Source organism: Ursus americanus, chromosome 1 (assembly GCF_024610735.1).
Source record: "Ursus americanus isolate L20-20 chromosome 1, mUrsAme1.1.p, whole genome shotgun sequence".
Lineage (NCBI taxonomy): Eukaryota > Metazoa > Chordata > Mammalia > Carnivora > Ursidae > Ursus > Ursus americanus.
In genome coordinates, this window is record NC_142127.1 from 19,587,954 (window position 1) to 19,609,456 (window position 21,503).

Sequence of the window (21,503 nt, forward strand, 5' to 3'; positions counted from 1 at the left end):
TTTATATAGAGGCCTTCAATGGATTCAGTCATGTATTCAGTCCAGATGGTCTCAATACCACATCAGTATCTCAAGGCCTTGTTTTCGGGGCAGCATCTGGGAGAGGGGAAGGCAAGGGGAATGCATATTCCAAGGACAAGGGAAGGAGTGAGGAGCCTCTGATTGCATGGGTCCAGCTCACTGGTCGACCAGTGGTCACATCCTCTCAATACCAGCTTTTATAAAGAACTCTCAAAACCTAACAATATGAAAACAAACAACCTGTTTTTGTCAGCTTTGGTGGCTATAGCAGAACCAGACTAGGTGGCTTAAACGATGGACATTTATTTCTCACAGTTCTGGAAGTCCAAGATCAAGATGCCTGCATATCTGGTATCCGGTGAGCACCCGCTCCTTGGCTTATAGACAGACACCTTCTTACCATGCGCTCTTTCTTTTTCTTCTTGTAAGGACACTAATCTTATCATGAGGGTCCCGCTGTCATGAAAATCTAAGCTTAATTTTCTCTTAAAGGCCCCACGTCCAATACCATCACATTGTGGGCTCAGGATATGAATTTTGAAGGAACACAAACATTTAGTTTACAGCACAACCCAATTACAAAATGATGCAAAGATTTGAATACATGTTTTACCAATGACAATATAGAGATGACAAACGAGCACATGAAAAGATGTTCACCATCATTAGTCATTAAGAAAATGCAAATCAACACATCAGTGTAATCTCACTGTGCCCCTATATGAATGATGAAAACTAAACAAACACCAAAAATATGGTCCTATCAAACATTGGTCAGGAGTCAGAGCAACTAGACTCTCCATACATGGTTGGGAAGGCAAAATGGTACGGCTGTTTTGGAAAATAGCTTGGCAGTTGCTTATAAAATCTATACTTACATATTACCCAGTGTTACAATGAATGCCTAATTATTTATGCCCCCCAAAATGAAAACTTATATTCATACAAAAACCTACGTGAACCTATTCATAATAACCAAAATGTGGAAACAGCCCAAATGTCCTTCAGCAAGGGAATGGATAAACCAAATATGCTACATGCATAGAATGGAATGCTATGCAGGTCATAAACAAACAAACAAAAAAACAAATAAATTCTTGATACATGCAGCAACATGGTTGCCCCTCAAATGCACTTTGTTACAAAGACTACGTGCTGTGTAATTCCATTTTTTATGACAAAAGCAAAACTATAGAGACAAAGAACAGATCAGTGGTTTCCAGGGATGAGGATTGCCAAGGGCAGAGTGACCCCAGAGGGGTAGCACAAAGATCTGTTTGTGTTGATAGAACTGTTCTGTATCATGATAATGGTACTAGATACAAGGCTCTACGCATTTGCCAAAACCCATTGATCTCTACAATACAGAGGGAAATTTATTGTATGTGAATTTAAAAGTTTGTGGCTAATGGTAAATAATGAAAAAAAAAACACATTGGCAACTTTTCTCAAGTATTGTAATGAAGTTCATGTTCCTTGACTTTGTTTTTCCATTCTTAAAATTTATTCTTAGGAAATCAATCAATGTTATGGTCAAGAATATTCTTTGCAGTGTTATTTGTCACAGAGAAATTGAAAACATCTTAATTGTGCAACAATAATGAGGTAGCTAAATAAATTATATTTCTTGTTTACAGGCATTCAAATTATGTTTCTGAAGGTTAATTATATAGAAAGAAATGATAATTCTTTACTGCTCTCTTATCAGTTCACTTTATTGACTTACCCAGTTTAACTTAAAAAATACTGATTTTCAAGTGTTTGCAAACTTTTAGACAACTTGAAGTAGTTTCTAAAGGTACACCACATATTCAAGCTGGTCCAGATCCTTTTCTGAATAGTGAGATATATAAATAGACAGTTAGATAGACAGATGAAATGAATAATATTGTTTCTGCCTTTATACTCATTTCAGTTCCTCTTTTATTTTTCTGGCTAAGACAAAATTAGGATGGAGAATAGAGATAGTATCTTTGATCCAAATCATTTTTCTATTTGGGATATCCTTTATCCCCATTTTCACCAATAATAAAAAGCCACATTATATATAAATGGTTCTTTGCAATTTCCAAAGTATTATTTTACATTAGCCTCTTTGATCTTTCACCAGACCGAATAATATAATCAGGGATGATAGCATTGCCCCTCCTACCACTTTCATAAGGCATCTGAAGCCATAAAAAAGCCTAACAGTTTTCGAGGGCCACATTTTGGTTAGGTGTTTAAGGCAGAACTCAAATCCAGATGTCACAACTCATCAAATATTCTGTTCTTTATAAATCACTGTTTATTTCCTTCAAGATTTTCCCTTTTGAAGAAGCATGTCCTACATTACATATTCCATATTATCATTCTGGATTCATCTTTTAAAAAATATAAAGAATCTCTATTAAATTCTCATGACAAACAGAGTTTCCATACTAAATGGATGTCATCAGATTGTGTTTTGGGATGTAACAGTGTACCTTTTTTTTTTTGTTGTGGACAAGACCCATCCCCCCCACACCCTGATTTCTGAGCTATGCACTGTGTCCAAAAGATCTAGATTATTATACCTTAAATGAAAAGATAGTATAAGTCAGTGCCCCAAAATGGCACTTGCAAAACTCTTTTCATGAGACAATAATCTTGAAAACCAGGATTCATATGCAAGAGCCGGGCATATGGGAGAAAAGTGTTTTGTAAATTCCAAATAGCTCCCTGTAGATATCAAGATGGGCCAACGAACTCCATAGAGCTTTAACATCAGCCGGAATTCTACATTGGCCCATTTCCTGGGCAGAAAGGAGGAGCCTAGGGAGGATATCAAGAGAAGGTACATAGATGAGTTTCCCCGGCCCCTCTCTTCTCTTGAAAATGAAATATTGGGCTGTGAAAATGAAAACTATGGATGCATCAGGTAGGTTAAAGGGAAAGCAAAAGCAAAGGGGCCGTTTCCTTGTTTGACACTTTGGGAAGCAGCTGTGCACACAGGGTTCCCTGCACCCCACATATAGGAATGGGGCTGCAATAGTGAGACAATGGTGTACTGTGTTTAGGCACAGAATGGACACCAGAGCTAGCCACTTACCACCCTCCCAATCTGGTCTCTCTGGGCCTATTTAGGACATGGGGGCCCCAGTGTGGGATGTGGAGGTGTTGACTGCCCCAGGAAACTGGAAAGAGCTTGAAGTCACGTCTAGGTGAGTATGAAGTATGTGGGCTAGAAAATCAGAAGCTATGTCAGAGACCCTAGAAATTAGCAGTAGGGCAGGTGCATCTGTAGAAACTAGGTGCCGATATACAGAGACCCAGTCAATGGGAGTATTTCAGTAGGAACTTTATTTTTTTTTTTTTAAGATTTTATTTATTTATTCGACAGAGATAGAGACAGCCAGTGAGAGAGGGAACACAAGCAGGGGGAGTGGGAGAGGAAGACGCAGGCTCATAGCGGAGGAGCCTGACGTGGGGCTCGATCCCATAACGCCAGGATCACGCCCTGAGCCGAAGGCAGACGCTTAACCGCTGTGCCACCCAGGCGCCCCTCAGTAGGAACTTTAAATGGATATATTTATGTTTCCTCATCCCTTCCCAACTCCTGTCTGTCTTCAACTACCAACCAGAAATTGGGGCTTGTGAGCAAATTGATGTCATTTTTAGGGAAAAAAAAAAAACCAAAAAAACATTATTTTCCAAGATCCAATTTTGGTAGATGTCAAAAACAGTACTATATAGAAATTGTTTTCCCATACCTAAGATGTAATGAGTAATTTTCAAACCCTTTACACACACACATGAAATACTGGTTACTTTCTCCTGGAACATGTGACTAAGCCCAAGGAAATGTGACATTTCAACTCTAAGACATGTTGTTAGATTTTAGTTTGTTTTTTGTTTTTTATTTGAGCAGTTTTAGTTTGTTTCTAGTGTTTCTGCTCTTTCGCATTTTCTCGCACCCTGAGTAACACTTAGTACAGCGCTCATGACCTAAAGGTATTGTAATCCTCTACGCTTGGCGGACTCCTCCGGACAGGCCTTGTGCAGCCACGTACGTAAATTGTCCTGACAGTGAGTAGAAGATCAGTATCAATAAAGCGTCATGTTTAAGAGATGGGCTCTAGAGCAAGGTTGCCTAGGTCCAAATTCAAGCTCTACTGTTTTACTTGTGTTTGTCCTCGGACAGGTTGTTTGACTTCTCTAAGACTCAATGTTGTCGTGTCTGTGATGAGCATAAGGACAGTTCTTAACTCATAGTATTGTTGTGACATTTAAAGGAGCTGATATGTATAATTCACTTAGAGTAATAACTGACCTCTACTACATACGGTGCATGAGTTTACTGTTATTAATGCTTTGAGGATTACATGAGAAAATAACTACATGTAAAATGTGATATTGAGCTGGGCACATTCTAAGCGATCAAAGTGTGAGCTGCTCTGATGATGTTAGTATATGCTGGGGAACTTCGTATAGCTGCTTGCTTAGACAGCCTTCTGACAAACACCTCCCCTGCCATGTAGATGAAATTTCAGCTAACTTTTGGCTTCTATAAACATATTTACCTTGGAAATATTGTCTTCTTATTTTTAGCTGTTATTATTTCTTACCAGTTCTTTTGAGTCCCCCCCCCATTCATCTTGGCCTTTGCTCTTATGTTCTCTTTCTTTCTCTTTTATTTGCTATTAGAGTTTTATTGTTTCTTTTTAACTTTGTGAGTATCCTATGGTGATTATTATATATTTTGTTTCAGCTTGTGTTTGTGTCATTTATCTAACCATACACTGTACTGTTTTTGTTGTCCCTGCTTTCCTCTTCCTATCCAGTGTTGCGTTCTGTCTTACTCTACCATCCTTCCATTCTGAGCTTTTCTCCATCCGCTTATCATTTCCATTTTTGCAGAGGATTGCCGTATTCTGCCCCACCCATGATGCAATACCCAGATGATCAAGGTGCCCACCCCTTTGGGCTTATTCTTTCTAATACTAAATTTATTGGCTAGCTGACAATGGATTGGGTAGTATCCCTTCTTCACATTTTGGCATCAGCCAGAAGTAATGTGATGAGGAGTACACATGTAAGGTAGGAGCCAGGAAACAGCATCATAGATAAGAATATAGTTTGTAATGTCTAACAGATATGATTTCCAGTTCCAGTTCAGACACTTACGACGTGACTTTGAGCAGGTTTTTTTTTTTTTTAAACTTCCTGTGTCTCAGGTTTAACAGTGGTACCCAACTAATGATGTTCCTCTGAATATTCAGTAAACCCCTACATTAATGTGGTTAGCACAGAGTATAATACCTCTATGCTTTCTCAAATATCAGATGCTGATGTTATTTTATGGCAGTTGCTGTTGTTTTTATTATTAGGACCCTGATAATACCTAATATCGGGTTTCTTCATCTTCCTATATGTATCAGCTAGGTACACAGATAGGTTTCAAATTGTGAAAGGTGGAAGCAGAAACAGTCATTGGATTACTGGCATTGTGTTGTTGCACACAGATTCTGCTTAGCCCTTAGCTTTTGTTTTATCTTTTATTGGTTTGAAATAGAAACATTTCCTTAGCTGATTAGGGTTTCAGTCCAGAAGTGGCCAGCGGCTGCTTACCTTTAAGAAAGTAACACTTAAATTTAAAAATGAAATTAAGTGCGTATCAATTCCAGTAAATTTGCCATGTATTATCTGTTGACATCTTACTCAGCTGTCAGCAAGCATTTAATCAACATTTATTGGCATTCTTTTCTGAGACTTAAATAGGGCATAAAATTTTATGACATGTATAGTATTTTCAATAACTGTTTCATTATTTTCCACAGATAGTATAATAATATACAAGAGAAAATATCAATAAAGTACTCAGAGTGCATTATTTGGGGGGAGAGCAAGGTAATTTGAAGTTTGTATAATGGTGGTCTTGGTCTTGGTCTACTTTCTGAATTATACTGTAGATTTGTGAGTAGCTGGGTTTCTCTTTTCTTCCTCCATTTTGTTTATAATCCTTTCTCTTCTTGTACACATAAGTCAGAAAATTAAGAATTATAGTTGTTCATTCTACTGTTGTAAAAGATAGATAGGGGCACCTGGGTGGCTCAGTCAGTTAAGCGTCCGACTTGATTTTGGCTCAGGTCATGATCTCAGGGTCGTGAGATCAAGCCCCTACACTCAGCGTGGAGTCTGCTTGAGATTCTCTCTCTCCCTCTGCCCCTCCCCCCACTCATGCTTTCTCGCACTCTCTTTTTCTCCCTCTCTCTAAAAGAAATAGATAAATCTTAAAAATATATAAAAGATAGATGGTACTTCCCAATATTATATTCTAATTCCTTAGAGGTCACAAAACAAAGAATGTTACAGGATGTAGTATATAGCATAGGTATAGTTTAAATACTAATTTGCTGTAGAAAGCCCTAACTCTGATAGCTTATTAGCATTAAATTTAGATGATTGCTTGACCAGTAGCCATAGAGTTTACATGAGCTCTTTATACTTTAATTAGTGTTTGAACTGGAAAAAGAAACATGTTTAGGAAATTGTGAGTATGTATTCATATGGTCAGGAATCTTTCTTTCATCTAAGTACTTTTGCTTTTATCTGGGAATGGAAAGACAGAAGGACAGTAGTGTGAACTATGGCCAAGACCTCGTCATCTGGCCATCTATGCCACAGTCCCCAGAATCACAAACAAACCTGAGTGATGAATATGACCCTGTAAATTTACTCCTGGGCATATACTGAAAATAACTGAGAACAAGTAAGCAAACAAGTACATATACAAGCATGTTCATAGAAGCACTATTCACAATAGCCAAAATGTGTCCATCAACAGATGAATGGATAAACGAATTGTGGTATATACATACAATGGAATATTATTCCATCATAAAACGGAATAAAGTAGTGTATCATACAACACGAATGAGTCTGCAAAGTATTATGGTAAGTGAAAAAAGCCAGACACAAAAGATCAGAAGTTGTATAATTCCATTGATATGGAATTCTCAAAAGAGATAAATCTGTAGAGACAGAGCATAACGTGGCACCTGCCAGAGTCTGAGGAGAGGGGATAATGGGGAGAAAATGCTTAATGGGTAAAGGGTGATGGAAATGTTTTGAAACTGGATAGAGGTGGCAGTTGCACAGCACTGTGGTTTACTCAATGTTACTGAAGTGTTTACTCTAAAATGGTTAATTTTATATAATGTGAATTTCACCATGTTAAATTATTTTTAAAAGGAGTGACCACATTGAAGCAGCATCATACCCCATATTCTCAGAGTCACAATTGATTTAAATAAGTCTACTCCATGAGGAGAGAATGTGGAGTTTGTCATTATTGATCCTAGGGAGGCTGATGAGGGCTGGAAGCAATTTCATAGTCTTCTTGAAAGATGAATTCAATTTCCCTCCTAAATATATTCTATTTTATTATGACATTAGATTATCAGAGCTTGCAAAAATCACTATTAATGGCTAAGTTTCTGTCCCATGTGTCACTTTATTTTCCATGCTTGCCTGAGATTTCAGTTGGTCTCATTGATCCATCCGAGAAAATGAAAACAGGAAAGTATAAATGCTCTTCTTTTGAGATAGATTCTCTCTGTACAATGGGGAGATAATTACACTGATGTGGATTGGTAGATGAGGTTATTCAGGCTCAAGTGCTTTATTTTTGGCTCTTAAATGGTTTAGATTCACCAGCCATATAAATAAAATGATCTGGATAATTATAAGTAGTTTTTATAGGTTATGTGAACCAGCCTGTGAAGCTGTTGGTGGTTATTTGTACACATACATGAGTGGCAAAGCAAGTGCTTTCCATAGCTCTCACATGAATCTCTAGATTTTTCAGGTGAAGAAGGCCATTAGGTTTTTGTGGCATACACCTTTGCAAACAACAATTTTTTTTAAAGCTTTGTGTATTTTGAGAGCCCTCCAAATGCTAGATGTCTTGCTGTGTATGTTGCATAAATGATTTATAATCCTTAGACTGTCCCTGAAAGGTGTTGTTATTTCTTTATTACAGATGAAATAACTGAGGTTCAAAGAAGTTAAGTGACATACAAGGGGATAAGTGGTGCTAGGATACCCCCCACTTTTTTTACTATTTGTTTTGTTTTGTTTTTTAGGATTCACCTGTAGACACTTCACTGTTTACAGCTAGAACACTTTGTAACCAGGATCCCATTGTGCAGCTCACTCACAAATTACAGAGCCTGCTTATGACTAGTGGTTTGGTTTCCCTAAAGAAAATCTCATCTATTTGCTCACCCATGTGAATTAGCCTGTATAGACAAGCTATCAAAATGTTGGTGGGAATATTGACATTTAACTGCACTGAGGAAATGGGTATATCAGTTTCTGTGAAAGCTTAGGTTTTAAAAACTATTTGAGCTCCTGACATGAATACTGAGGGTGCTGAATGATGACTGGGGAGGATGCCAAATTCGGGTCATGGCAAACCTGAGTAACTGGGAATTTAAGGAAGGCAGAAATCTGACAGAAGTTGTGTGTCTAAGTCATTCAGAATTTGATGTCAGATCACTCTTCCAACATGGGTTTTCTCTTCTCTTCCTGCAGCTTCCCTATTTCTTCTAAATACATGGTATTTTCCTACCACTCTACTTTTGCTGAAACTTTCATTGCCTGAAATACCCTCTTTCATTGCCACCGAGTTTGTACCTTTCTGTCTTTCCCTGTGGAAGGCCTCCTGCTATCACGCTAGACCCCAGAGGACCTTCTCTTCCCTGAGCTACCACAGTATTTTCTTTTGAAACACACCAGTGGAACTTGGCATTTACTTTTGGATTGAGTTTTCTTTGTATATGTTTATAGCTCATCTCTGTTATGAATCATGACTCGAGGGGGGTAAATAATAGTATCGTCACCAGTTTTTGCCCCATCATATGCCTTGGACATAGTACACGCTCATGAAATAGAACTTGATAATTGGATAACTCTTGAAGGCAGGGTTTTCTAAAAACACATTCATAAAAATACCACTTTTAGGAGATATTCTTCTCAAAAAAAGATGGTCATTGGTCAAATAAAGCTGAAAAACACTACCCACCATTTCCAACCTACGGAATTTACACTGTATATTGATATTTTTTTCAGTAGTGAGACCAAGTTTACAATTTGACTCAGTATTCACAGCTTTCTCCCACTTTTTTTGTAAGAGTCCTACTAATAATATTATTCCTCAAAAATGTCCTTTGCAAGACACTGCTTTAAAGTGCTTTGTATACAAATTATGTTAATAATATTCACAAATGTGGAAATTAACTTTTGATTAGATGTAGGTTGGGCATTTGTTTGGTCTCCTTGCTTCTGTCTTTGGGAAAGCACTAGCCCTCAGCTGTGCTGGTGTGTGTGTAGGGGGCAGACAGAGAGTATCTGTGTGCATGTGTATATGTGTGTAACATACAGTGGGGACTCAACCTGAAAATAGATTAAGACTGAAAAGAGAATGGTTGGAACGGGTCTTTCAGCTTGATTATCTGCTAGAATCTCTATTACTTCTCATAATATGCTTGAAAAGTTTTATTTGTACCTCAGGGGCAATGATCCTGGCCTCATTTACAAATATGAATGCAGATATTAACAGTGTACTGTCTTCTCCTCCGGGCAGTCTTGCTCACTGTCGGCTGGTTTTATTTACTTCCTCAGCAAAGGAATATCCATCTCCTTGGAATTAGACACAATGTGGTTAATGGGAAAGAAGCTTTGGAGTCCGAAAGTTTTAATTTGATTCCCAACTCAGTCCTGTGTGACCCTGAGCAAGTTTTCCTTCCAGAACCACTGACTCCTCGTCTATAAAACAGAATGGGTTACACCTGCCTCTAAGAGCTTCTTACGAGGACACCACCAGGCACAAAGGAGATGCCCCATAAACAGTAGTCCCTTTTGTAGTTATTCTTTGTGTCAAGCAGATTATGACAGGAGAATTCCACGGGTGTAAAGTCACACAGACAGAACTGCCTCTTTCACATTCCGTGTTGTTACTTCAAACTATATATGACATCATTATTCTTCTGTTTTTATGAGGGCAAATAGTAAGAGTTGAACTGTTATCTAGAAAGAGTAACACTAGAATTATAAGAATAGTGAGTAAATAACCTGAAAGAGGATTTTTAAAATTATTATAATTATTTGGGATATAGAAAAGTAACTTAGAAATGATCCCCTTAGTCTTAACATCTATTCATTGGAAAAAACAAAACAAAACGAAACCAACTACCCCCCATTTTTTTTTATATATGTAATTGTTTTGGTGTGAGTGATTCATCAGATCATTCAGAGGGGTGATAGTAAATGTATTAGGGAAAATTTCAGATGGGCTTTCAACTTTTGTGTCAACATTATATAATTTTAACTACAAGTCCCTTTCCTTTGTGGTTTGGGATTATTTACCACTAGGTACGAACAGAACAAAAGAATCATCATGTAATAACCTTGCTTAAAGTTACATTTTTGGAGGTAAAAGCACCCAACAGGTAATTAGAATGATATAATTATTTATAGCACAGAATAGAATTTTCAACATAAATTGAAGTTTGCAGGCCAACAGACTACTCTGGCCCCTGTTTTGCAGGAAAACATATACTTATTACACATGGTTACCAATAGCAGGTCAATCATGTCTATCCCTAGCCATCCATGGCTAAATTATTCCTGGAAGAAGCCCACTGTGTCCCTGCAATGGATGACAAATGAGAGTTTTGCTGTGGTATCTACCTTTCTAAATGCCAAATGATTTCCTGGCAGTTTTTCTGGACATAAATATTATGAATTGCTGAAGAAGCCATCATTTTTCACACTTTATAGGTTTAGACACCAGGTGAAGTCTTCTCAGCTAAACTGAAGTTAACAGAGGAAGCAACACACCTAAATGTTCCTTGGACTGTCCTCAATTGTGCATTAATCAGCATCTGTCTTGATCTGGTTGATTACAGGAAAAGATGTATCAGGGAGTCTCTGCCCAGCCTCCCCTCCTCCTGAAAGGACGGCTTGTGAAATTCCCTGCCGAATGGATTGTGTGCTGAGTGAGTGGACAGAGTGGTCATCCTGTTCCCAGTCTTGTTCAAATAAAAACTCAGATGGAAAACAGACCAGGTCAAGGACTATCCTGGCATTGGCTGGAGAAGGTGAGTAATAGTTAAGGGTTCAACAGTGGAGTCAATTGCCAAATTATTATTTTTTTTTCCTAGAAGGTAATTGAGAAAGTCATATAGTAGACGTAGCCACGTACGTATAGGATAGCTCTATTGCCTGAATAAAAATTAAGTCTCATTTCCATGTATGCCTTTTCTTTTTAACCCTGTAGTTGATCTAGACTGGGTTCTATATTTCCATGAATTTTCTTAGCCCAAACCTATGTATAGGCCATGGCAATCAGATGGATGTTATTTTTCATTATACCTTTTTGGAGAAAAAAACAAAGTTTGATTGACACACATTCAGCTTCCGGTAGCTCATACATTTGGGAATATAATTGGAATATGTCTGGTAAAAAGAGCTCCAAATGAGGAATCAAGAGACACGGCTTCTTGACCAGGAACTGCCACTAACGTCGGCCTGATTTCCTGTTCTGTCATGCTGGCATGTTGTGAGAGGGAAGAAGATGAAGGCTCTGAAAATGGCTTTGAACAAGCTAAAATGTGCTATGGAAATGTAAACGCATGACATCAGAACAAATTGGAGGAGTAGCTGCTTCTCTCATTTACAGCGATGTCTCTGTCCCCAGACGTGTGTGTCCTTTCTTTCAGGCTCTCCCTTGGCTTCGCCTGCCTATGGCTCAGTTAGAACAGCAGGGTGGTGTGGCCACTGGCTGTGAGGAGCTACTTTTGAAACAAGATTCTGTTCTGTGATCCTGAAAAATGGGGCCAGGGTCAAGATGAATGAAGATTTTCATATTCTTAAAGTGCAGTTGCTTCCCAGTCTTGTCTCTTACATTTCTGGAAGGAGAAAAAAGTCAGTAGTATTTAATGGGAAAAAAATAACAAGAATAACAAAACCAAGGTCACAAATCTTTTTGGGCATTTGGCCCACTGAATAAAACATCATAGGGTGGAAGAGTAGGAAAAAAATCAATACTTCAGATAAATGCCAGTTTTTACATGGATATAAAAATGTGAAATAAAAGACAGTAATGAAATTTGATTGTCTGACTCACCCAAGAGTGGAAGGATGCACATCTGTCTGGTCTCCTCGCCAGTGGATAATACATTGTCGGATATTATTTCAGAGTTTAAGGATGGGCTCTCTTCTGCCAAACATTAAGAGACACTTCTGGATTTCTCAAATTGCAGTGAAATGCATTGCTTGATGGAGGATGGGTGTCTTAGAATGATTCTCTGGGAAAAATAATGCTCTCTTAGGAAAAAGAGGCCAGATATAGGTGATATGTATGTAAGTGTACATGTTTGACCTGATTATCCCTTCAAGGTCATGGGCTACTATACCTAACTGACTAATTTATGTAGTCATCGTGTTACTAAAATAAAAGCAAATTTCTTTGGAGTTTATCTCAGAGATACATGAGCCAAAGGTGGGAAATAGAATCTGGTCTTGTTGTTGTTGTTGTTGTTGTTTTTGGTTTTGGTCTAATCAGTGTGTACTGCTGCCTATTATTTAGGAGGGAAAAGTGAAATATGTTGTCTTCAGATTATTACTCTGGACAAAAGGACCATGGCCCTAGAGTGGGCAGAAGGGTACAGAGCCTCAGGCCCTTGGAATTCTATGTCCATTAAAACAGCAAAAACAATAAAAATAAGAACGACATAACCACAGCAACCTGGTAATAACAAGACCAACAACTATGTATTCTTTTTGACTTTTATCTTTGCAGGTGGAAAACCGTGTCCCCCTAGTCAGGCCCTCCAAGAATATCGTTCATGCAATGACCATTCCTGTATGCAGCTCTACTGGGAGACGTTGCCTTGGGGCCCCTGTTCTGAAGACACATTGGTAACTGCCCTTAATGCAACCATTGGCTGGACTGGAGAAGCCACCTGTGGCGTGGGCATTCAGACCCGGAGGGTCTTCTGTGTCAAGAGTCACGTGGGACAAGTGATGACCAAAAGGTATCACCAATGATTTATTGAAAGTACATATGATTATTGCATAGTTGAGTATTTTTAGTCCAAAACATTTATCAAACAATGAATATACTTCAGTCTGTGCTGGAAGAAAAGAACTTTGTTTCGTTTGACTCTTAAAGACTAGAAAATACCTCTCAAAAACAAAGGTGGAAACAGTTATACTACGGACCATCAGTAAGGTTATAATATGTGCATTAGCTAATGGAAAGTAAATGTGGCCCACGAATATTGAATCTATTTGAGTAATCAAATATTTGCTTGACCTCATCTTGGTATTTTTGGCTTTTTTTCAGTCATGTAAAGACTAGGTCAACGTGAAGGCAGGTTCTCCACTTTGAAAGGATAGGATTGTGTTGCTCCCTTTGTTAGGTTCCATTGCTCTGTTATGTGGGGGCAGTAAATCCATATGGCCATCTGAATAGACTGATTCATGCCTGTAAGTATGTCGCGATCACATACCTGTCAGACTCTGCACCTGAAGACATAAAGTTAAAAAACAAAATAAAAAAATAGTAGGAAAACTTGGACATGGGAATTAGGATATAGATATCCAAAAGGGTCAGGGACAATTGCAAGTGATAGAGGGAAAACAATAATTAGGCAGAGAACTCAGCTGTGGGAGTTTTATCTCTAGACCAAATGAGGAGGCGTGACGTTTCCCCAGTCCATGTAGGAAGCTCGTGGAAAGGAAAATGTAAGGGACCTATGAAGTATACGGTGACTGGGTAACTGTCCTGTCCATGGAGACTTCCCAGTGGACGTGCTTCAACTAGTCTCTTCCCTGTGGTAGAACACCCCCCTCCCCCCGTCACAGGAGTGATACATCACCAGGATGGGCATGCTCAAGCTTCTGTCAAGTGACACAAATGAGGCAATTTAGTGCTCTTCCCCAGGAATTTCTGAGGTGGGAAAAATGAAACCCTCTCTTCTTTCTGTTCATGAGGTTCTAAGTATATGAATTGACAGTTGCAAAGGCACGGTCCTGGAAGAAAAAGCAGGCAAAGGGAGTGGAAGTGATGCTCAGAAAGAAGCAGAAACCAAAGCAGGATATATCCTGGCAGCAGCAAGCCGGGCCCATCCCGCTAAAGATGTCCCTACGCTGCCTGGCGGCACAGGCAGACACATTTGCTCTTCCACCTGTTTCGATCCAGTTTGCATTGCTGTCCTGGGCAACTCAAACACCTGGTTGATATTGCCTTGAGGCACGTTGATACGTATCTCTGGGCCTTTTCCACACTGGCATGGAAAGCACAGTACTGTAAAGAAAGTCATAGGAGCTCAGTTAAGGGAAGCAAACTGCTGATGGCAGAAGTCGTGCAGACTGGCCAGATAGTGCTGGTGCTGGAGCGTCCGATGTGCAGTCGGCTCTGCAGATGCAAGCGGAGGTGATAGGACTTGCAGTGAAGCACAGTCCAGAAGACCTCCTCTGTCTCTTCCCAAGGGTGGCTTCTAGAGGACTAGAGTTGGGTGTTCTTAATTTGCTGCAACCCCAGACCTAAGCACAATGTCAGGCATTTGGTCAGTGTACCATAAATGACTTTGGAATCCATGAATGAACTAGATTTATGTGTAGGAAAGTTACAGGGTTCAACAAGGATTGGATATGAATTGCTGAAGATGGAGAAAAGCTGATGTCTGTCCTTTGTTCAAGAAAAATTACTAGATCTATTGTCATACATTTTGGCAAAGGGGACTGCTGTGAAGAGTAATGACTAGATCTAATGTATGACCTTCTACTCTTATTAATTCGTAAATGTTATTTCTGCTTTAGACCTGACTCAACATTGCTTGTGCTGTGTTTTGGAATATCACATTATGTCAGTTGTGTTTTGCAACTTGCCTGGTATGCGTAGCACTGCATGGACTGATTGAATCAATGGGAGTTGTAGCCAAACATGGACAATAATGTTTTACATTATCACCTGGCTCAGGTGAAAATCTGATTCACGGGGTTCTGGTAAAATCCTAAAAATCTTATAAAGATATTATGCAGACGTGAGAACTCCTTTTATCTTGGGAAGGATTGCAGCCTTGATAATGTTCATTTTTATGATGTAAATTTTCAGCTGCTTAAAAAAGGTGCATGAAATATCAGCTTGAATATACAAATAAAATTAAATATGGCTTAGGTATAGCAGTAAACTCTACATAAAATGCAGCGAACTGTTATTCCTTATTGTGATGAGCAAATTTAGCATGCCTGATGTCTGAGCTTCTCCCTGACACAAAACTTTTCAGCTCTGAACCAGAACGGGAAAATTCTGCTTGATATGAGTACAGTTGGTTTATTTCTTAGCAAAGGGCCATTAGAATGAAGAATGACACCAAATAAACTGTCACATTTGAAGGACTATTTGGACCAGAAAAGTTGGATTATATGATCAGGAAGCCCCTTTTTCTATTCTTATAATTACTTCAAATGACAAGTGTTGTTTTGTTCTGTTTTGTTTTTTGTAAAGGCTTGAGCACATAAATGTTATTCTTGTGACTAGCCCCTAGTTTTGCTCGGCTTACCATCACAGAAAAAATGAATTACACAGATGTTTTCCCTAACACACACACACACACACACACACACAGACATTGCTAATTACTTTTTGCCTGCTAATGAAGCTGGAGACTTAACAATTTAGGTTGAATTCTTACTGTATATCTCCAAACAACCCTGCTAAATATGAGGAGCCTGAATTGACTTGAGTAAAATTAATTAAAAACTTTTAGGTTAAGGAGATTAATTGAGCTAAGAAATTAATATCTAGTGTCCAGTGAAGCACATAGTGAGATAGTGAAACCAGCAGCAATAGAAAATATCCTTTGTTCTGCCCTTCCAAAAAAAAAAAAAAATATATATATATATATATATATATATATATATATATATATATTTTTGTTCTTTTTTTTATGTGAAAGCTGTTGCAGTGGGAAAAGATTCCCTGCCATTTGTGAAATCCTTGGGGTGAGGGTAGGGGAATAGAAACAGAAAAGAGGAAGGAAACATCCTAAAGAACGAGGGGCCTTCACGGTACAGAGAAAGAAGTATGTCTCCATGGAATGGACGGGCTAATATAATGTGTTTTATCTCCAAGCCCACTGCACTGGGAGGCAGAGTTCCTTGCAAGTTCTTGCTTCCCTGGGTTGGTGTTTTGGTTTCTATGCAGTTGAATAGGTGAGGCTGTTACCATTGTATGAGTAATAGAACTGATCATATCAGAAAATGAGTACTAGCCAGGGCAGAAGTAGAACAGAAGTGAGAGCTTATTGGGATAGTTCTGGGGTTTTGTTTGGTTTTGTTTCACTAATCATTTTTTTTTCAGTTGCAATGTAGAAAAAAATAATAATAATAAAAAAGATTAAAAACACAATTCGGAGCCTTCTGAAAGTCCTGATAAGGCACTTTTTGCCTTTAATGTGAAAACACCTGGTGTTGTGTGAGATACAATAATACAGAGCTCCATTTAAACATTTAACGTTGACAGAGTTGGCAGGTTTGCCCCACGAAGCTGAGTGGGACGTGCATCGGTTCCTGGGTCGGAGGACTGATCAAAGAAGTGGAACATTGTCTCTGCATCTTGATTATGGGGCCTAACTGAAAAATGGCAGGTCTTTGTAGCTCGGTGTGATGCATTTCAGCTTAGCGCTTATAAGGAGCTGAAGGCTACAGGGTGACAACAAGATAATAGTTACAGAGCATTCCGGTGCTGGTCCAGGGAAATATATGTGCTGAAATGAAATACATTCATCCTTTTATTGAGAGCACTGCCAATCTAGAGTCCGAGCATTATGAGAAATTAGGAAGTATAAGTTATGACAAAAGCCAAGGGGCCATACTTTGTTTACTAACTAAAAAGTGAATCCATATGTCTCCCTGGGTCTTAAGGCTTTAATTTTGTTTTGGAAATGGCTGGATAAATTAGTCTAATATCCCCAGGGATTTATTTGTCTTCAGGCTCCAATAACATTGAATACTATCCAATCATTCACTTAACTGTTATTAAATATTTAAGCTGAACTAAAATATGGCACTTTTAAGATATGATATAAGATGGAATTCCACCATCAAAGCATTAAAAATTAGTTTATGTGTCGTGCAGGCATACACAGGCACACAGACACACACACACAGACACACACACACACACACACACGAAAACAGCACAAAAGCGGGCAAAAGCCTTTTTTGGTCAGTGTCAATACAACCATACAGAAAATAAACCTTACGGTTTTTCTTAGAAATAGAGGGCACATATGTTGCTAATGGTCAAAGACTATTTCTGAAGACTAAGAAGAAACTTATGAAAATTAGAAATGTGATGATTCTTGAAGGGGTAGACATCCTGCAAATAGAAAGGAAGAGGACGTTGAACCCCTGCAGAAAGGGTCAACTTTGCTGGCAAAAGAAATGAGCAGAAAACCCATTTTCACTGACAAGAGAATATTTGGCTCCTATCAGACCGGAAATCACGTTCCAGTCTTGGCCTCTATGAAAGCAATATAACCTGAGCTTGATCGTTGCCACTGAGGAGCTGATACTGTTTCTCTCTTATGGACTTCGGGGCAGAACATGGAGAGAGAAAGGGGCTGCATTGTGAAAAGTTGACACTATGCTCAGTGAGTATTTATTGTGAGTGATGCTGATCAAGGGTAAATCAAGTCAGCAATATCAGTTCCTAAAAGAGATTAACACCTACTCCTAACTGAAGTGAGCAAAATCCCTGCAGGATCAGCCTCCCTCTCCAGAAAGCCTGAAGCCAGTGCCACAAATATTTCTAAGCTATTTTGCCAATGGACGAGTGAGCGTGAAGTCGCTGGTTGGACGTGGGCCCCTGCTGCTGCACGGAGCACGCAGGAAGCTGGTGTTGCTCAACTCACACATCCATTTCCAGCCATACACCAGGCGCTGTTGGAGAGGAGTTGGAATACACTGCTGCTCAATTTAATTTTAGTAGACCTCAGAGTATGAATAAAGGACTTGGGAATGATTTTAGCGTTTTTTGCTATCTCTAGTAAAGTATGACATAAATTTTCCTTACCCGAGTAGCTTGTTTATGTAACACTATATTCTCACAAAGACACTCTTCTTTCTTTCTGTTGTTTTGTTTATTGAACTGATCTCTTTGATGGACAGCATTTCTGTGTATACGAAGTATGATTAATAATGCCACTAGTAATTTATTGAGCAATTCTTTTTCTGTGAGTATATCCATTTTCCATTTTTAGCCAAGTTTTCTTTGGTCCGTAGAAAAAGTAAAATAATACAGGGAGACCAATGATGGCAGGCAACAGGTCCCACCCATCTCCTGCTCCGTTTAGTATCCCACATCTCAAACACGGCCACAGCCACAGCCACATTTTAACAGTTGTTCTATGTTTTCTCTCTGTCTCTGTCTCTGCTTCTCTCTCTCTGTTTTGACTGGTAAGCCTTCACGTGGTTCACAAATATAACGACATGCAAGGAGAAATACAATATATAACAAAGAGAAGCCTGATGCTTACAGCCCTGCTCCCACCCCTGTCTCCCTGTCCCCCGTCCCCTGTCCTGCCGCTGGCAGCCACTGTGTTAGTGTCTTATCTCTGTCCAGTGTATCTTTATGTCAGTACAAGCAAGCACGAGTGTATATTTTTTGTCCTCTTCCCTTTTTCATGTTTACTTCTTAACTTTAAATCATACAGTTTCCACACATCATTCCTACATCTCATTTATCAATTTAAAATGCCCATCCCTTGATTCCCTCTCGTGAAAGCAAAGAACCTTGGCCCATTTACACGTACTCCTGTTTCCAGTCCCAGATTGGTGGTGTTCTGTTGGGTACGTTGCTTTAGTACTTTTGATTAATCTTTTTAGAACTTTATTTCTGTTTTCGTTTATATTTAGATTGTCACTCTGCCCACCTGCTTTGTCAGATAAGGACATCCAAGCCTCCACTCTGTCTCCCTCCCTTTCCATGCCCCCTGCTTTGTCCGCTGTGTCTTTACCTGATGGTGTCACGAATATTATCATGTACATTCTGTTCCACGGTCAAGTTCGGTCATCCACATTTGGCTTATATATTGTTTTTAAAGTTTTAAAGCTAAGAAAATGTTTTCATTTTGATCATTATCTAAATTGATGAGGACTGATGTCAGCCAGATTCTTGGATGACAAATTTTTCTTCCTCTTCTCCCACAACCATTATAGTCTGTTCTCTTACCTTTTTTTTTGGTGTTTGAAAACTGGACAACCTTTGCATTGGCATGTTGGTCATTTTGTATACAATTGGTGGGCTCTTCACCTGAACTGTCATCCTTTCATCAGCTCTGTGGGTTTTTTTTTTAATTCATTATTTCCTCATTAACTTTATCTCCTCTGTTTTCTCTTCTTTGAGAAGGTCTATTGATTGTCTGAACTTTCTACACTGTTGTTGTTTTTTTTTTCCCTATTATAATTTTTCTCAAATGGTCTCTCCCTGTGTGGCTTTGGGTCCATTACTGATTATTCCAGTGCCTCAGTTTATCATGTGAAAATGAAGGCTATAATGCCTCTCACTGTTGTCATTAGGAATAAATGAAAGAAGCTAGCTAAAGTCCTTAACTCAGCGCTGCCTTCTTAATACCAGAGCTCATGCTGTTAAGCTTTACCCACGCTGCATTTATGTGTTTTGTGAGGAACTTATGGGGAACAGAATTTAAAATGCAAATATCTGTCCTGAGTGCTTTCCTGTTTTTCTTTTTGGCATATCACTGTTTTAGAAGATAATCAATGTAGTTTTTAGCCCTCTGTGTTCATAAAACAAGTAAGCAGGCAAGAAAACAAACAAAAGCTTGATTGCCATTTTCTGAGGCTTTAGTTTTTCCAAGTGATTATGAATCAATTGACTGTGGTGCTTTCTTCCCAAGTGTGAGCATTCATTATCAGCAAAATAACAGAACTGCAGTGTTGCTCTTGTTAATGCTAGTTAGTATATTTGACATTTGCCATCTGTCATGTTTTGTTTGCTCCAGCTCAGTCCACATGTTCTAAAGAGATACCTGCCAATCGTTTAGATGTTCTAAAATTCTGCTCATATCAAAGATAAAGGGTAAACTTAAGTGGTTTTTCAATGATTTTTGTTTCCCAATATGTTCATATATTGCCTTGTATTTTCCTGTTTCTTTGGTAGAATATCACTGATCTGAATGCTTTCCAAAACAAATATCAGATATGTTCATTCCAAAAAAAAAAAAAAATCAAATGTCATTTGAATTGATGCTGATGGGGACACATTCTTGTGAAGGCATTCCCTTCCATTAGTTTCAGGGATCGCTCTTTTCCTGGAGGAGTGAGAAGTATTTTGGTCTCTGGGTCAAGAGAGCTGACGTTGCCCTTGACTCTGCCTCTGGCTGGGGGCCGTTAGGCAAGCAGCCTCACCTCCCTGGCTCTCTTCCTTGTCCTTAGAAGCAACAACAGGGCCTCAGTGTTTTCTGTTCTGGAACCCCACAGTTCTCTGCTAAACCACTTACTTCTTCCAGGAGGCATTGATATTGTCTCTGTTGTCTCTTACCATTGACAGATGTCCAGATTCAACTCGGCCCGAAACAGTGCGTCCTTGCCTTCTCCCATGCAAAAAAGACTGTATCGTGACAGCTTTCAGTGAGTGGACGCCTTGCCCGAGGTCCTGCCAACCAGGTCAGTGCAATCTGTTTTTAGTGTTTCTCTTGCTAACCGCCTGATTGTATTCCCCCACTGCCAAGTAAACGAGAGACTGTAGAATGGGAGCACCTTTCTTTTCCATTTGCATGTCCCCCTGCGAAGCAAGGTTGGTAAAATTTGTAAATGAAGGCTTGGGTTTCCAGATCCCTCAGGACTTGGCAGGGAAGACATATTCAGTTACTAGATGCTGTCCTGTCACTGGAGTGCATGACGGACTCCTCCTCCTCCGGGAACCCTGTCGTGGGGATTTGAACAGCCGTCCACATGTGGTTCCTTATAAAGCCTCATCACTGACACCGTTTCTTTATGGCTCCTGTGTGCTGGGAGTCTGACTGGAGGAATCTTTATTAGACTATAGGTCCTTAAGCACTGTGCTTGCATCACTGACAATATAAGCCTGTGGAAGAACAAGGGCAGATATGTAAAAAGCATTGGATAGGTACAGGAATTGACAATATAAGGTTTGTGTTTCTTTACTATAAATGGTGATACTTTATACACCTGGGTGTATTTGGAGGGCAATGATCCAGGATACTTAATACCTCAGTCCTAAAAAACACATAGGAGCATTTTGGTAAAGTGACCCTCTTTCTTAGAACAGGTCTTTCCCCCCATGCTTACTGCACTCCCCCTGATGAGCAAGTCCGTGTGGAGATACCAGTACTCCTAGTCCAAAAGCTCCATTTCCACCTAAGACCTAGAGTTCGTAATTTAATTCTTCTCCCATAGTCTCATTC

General features: G+C 39.2%; 1 protein-coding gene across 2 annotated transcripts in view; it reads left to right on the forward strand.

Moving 5' to 3' along the window:
* Nucleotides 1-21,503, forward strand: part of THSD7B (thrombospondin type 1 domain containing 7B) — an 818,519-nt gene that overhangs the window by 425,714 nt on the left and 371,302 nt on the right. For both annotated transcript variants that reach the window (XM_087858825.1, XM_045782780.2), the window contains exons 8-10: nucleotides 10,953-11,144; nucleotides 12,848-13,082; nucleotides 20,627-20,742. In XM_087858825.1, the coding sequence (XP_087714951.1) occupies nucleotides 10,953-11,144; nucleotides 12,848-13,082; nucleotides 20,627-20,742 (543 nt within the window). The remainder of the gene's footprint in view (nucleotides 1-10,952; nucleotides 11,145-12,847; nucleotides 13,083-20,626; nucleotides 20,743-21,503) is intronic.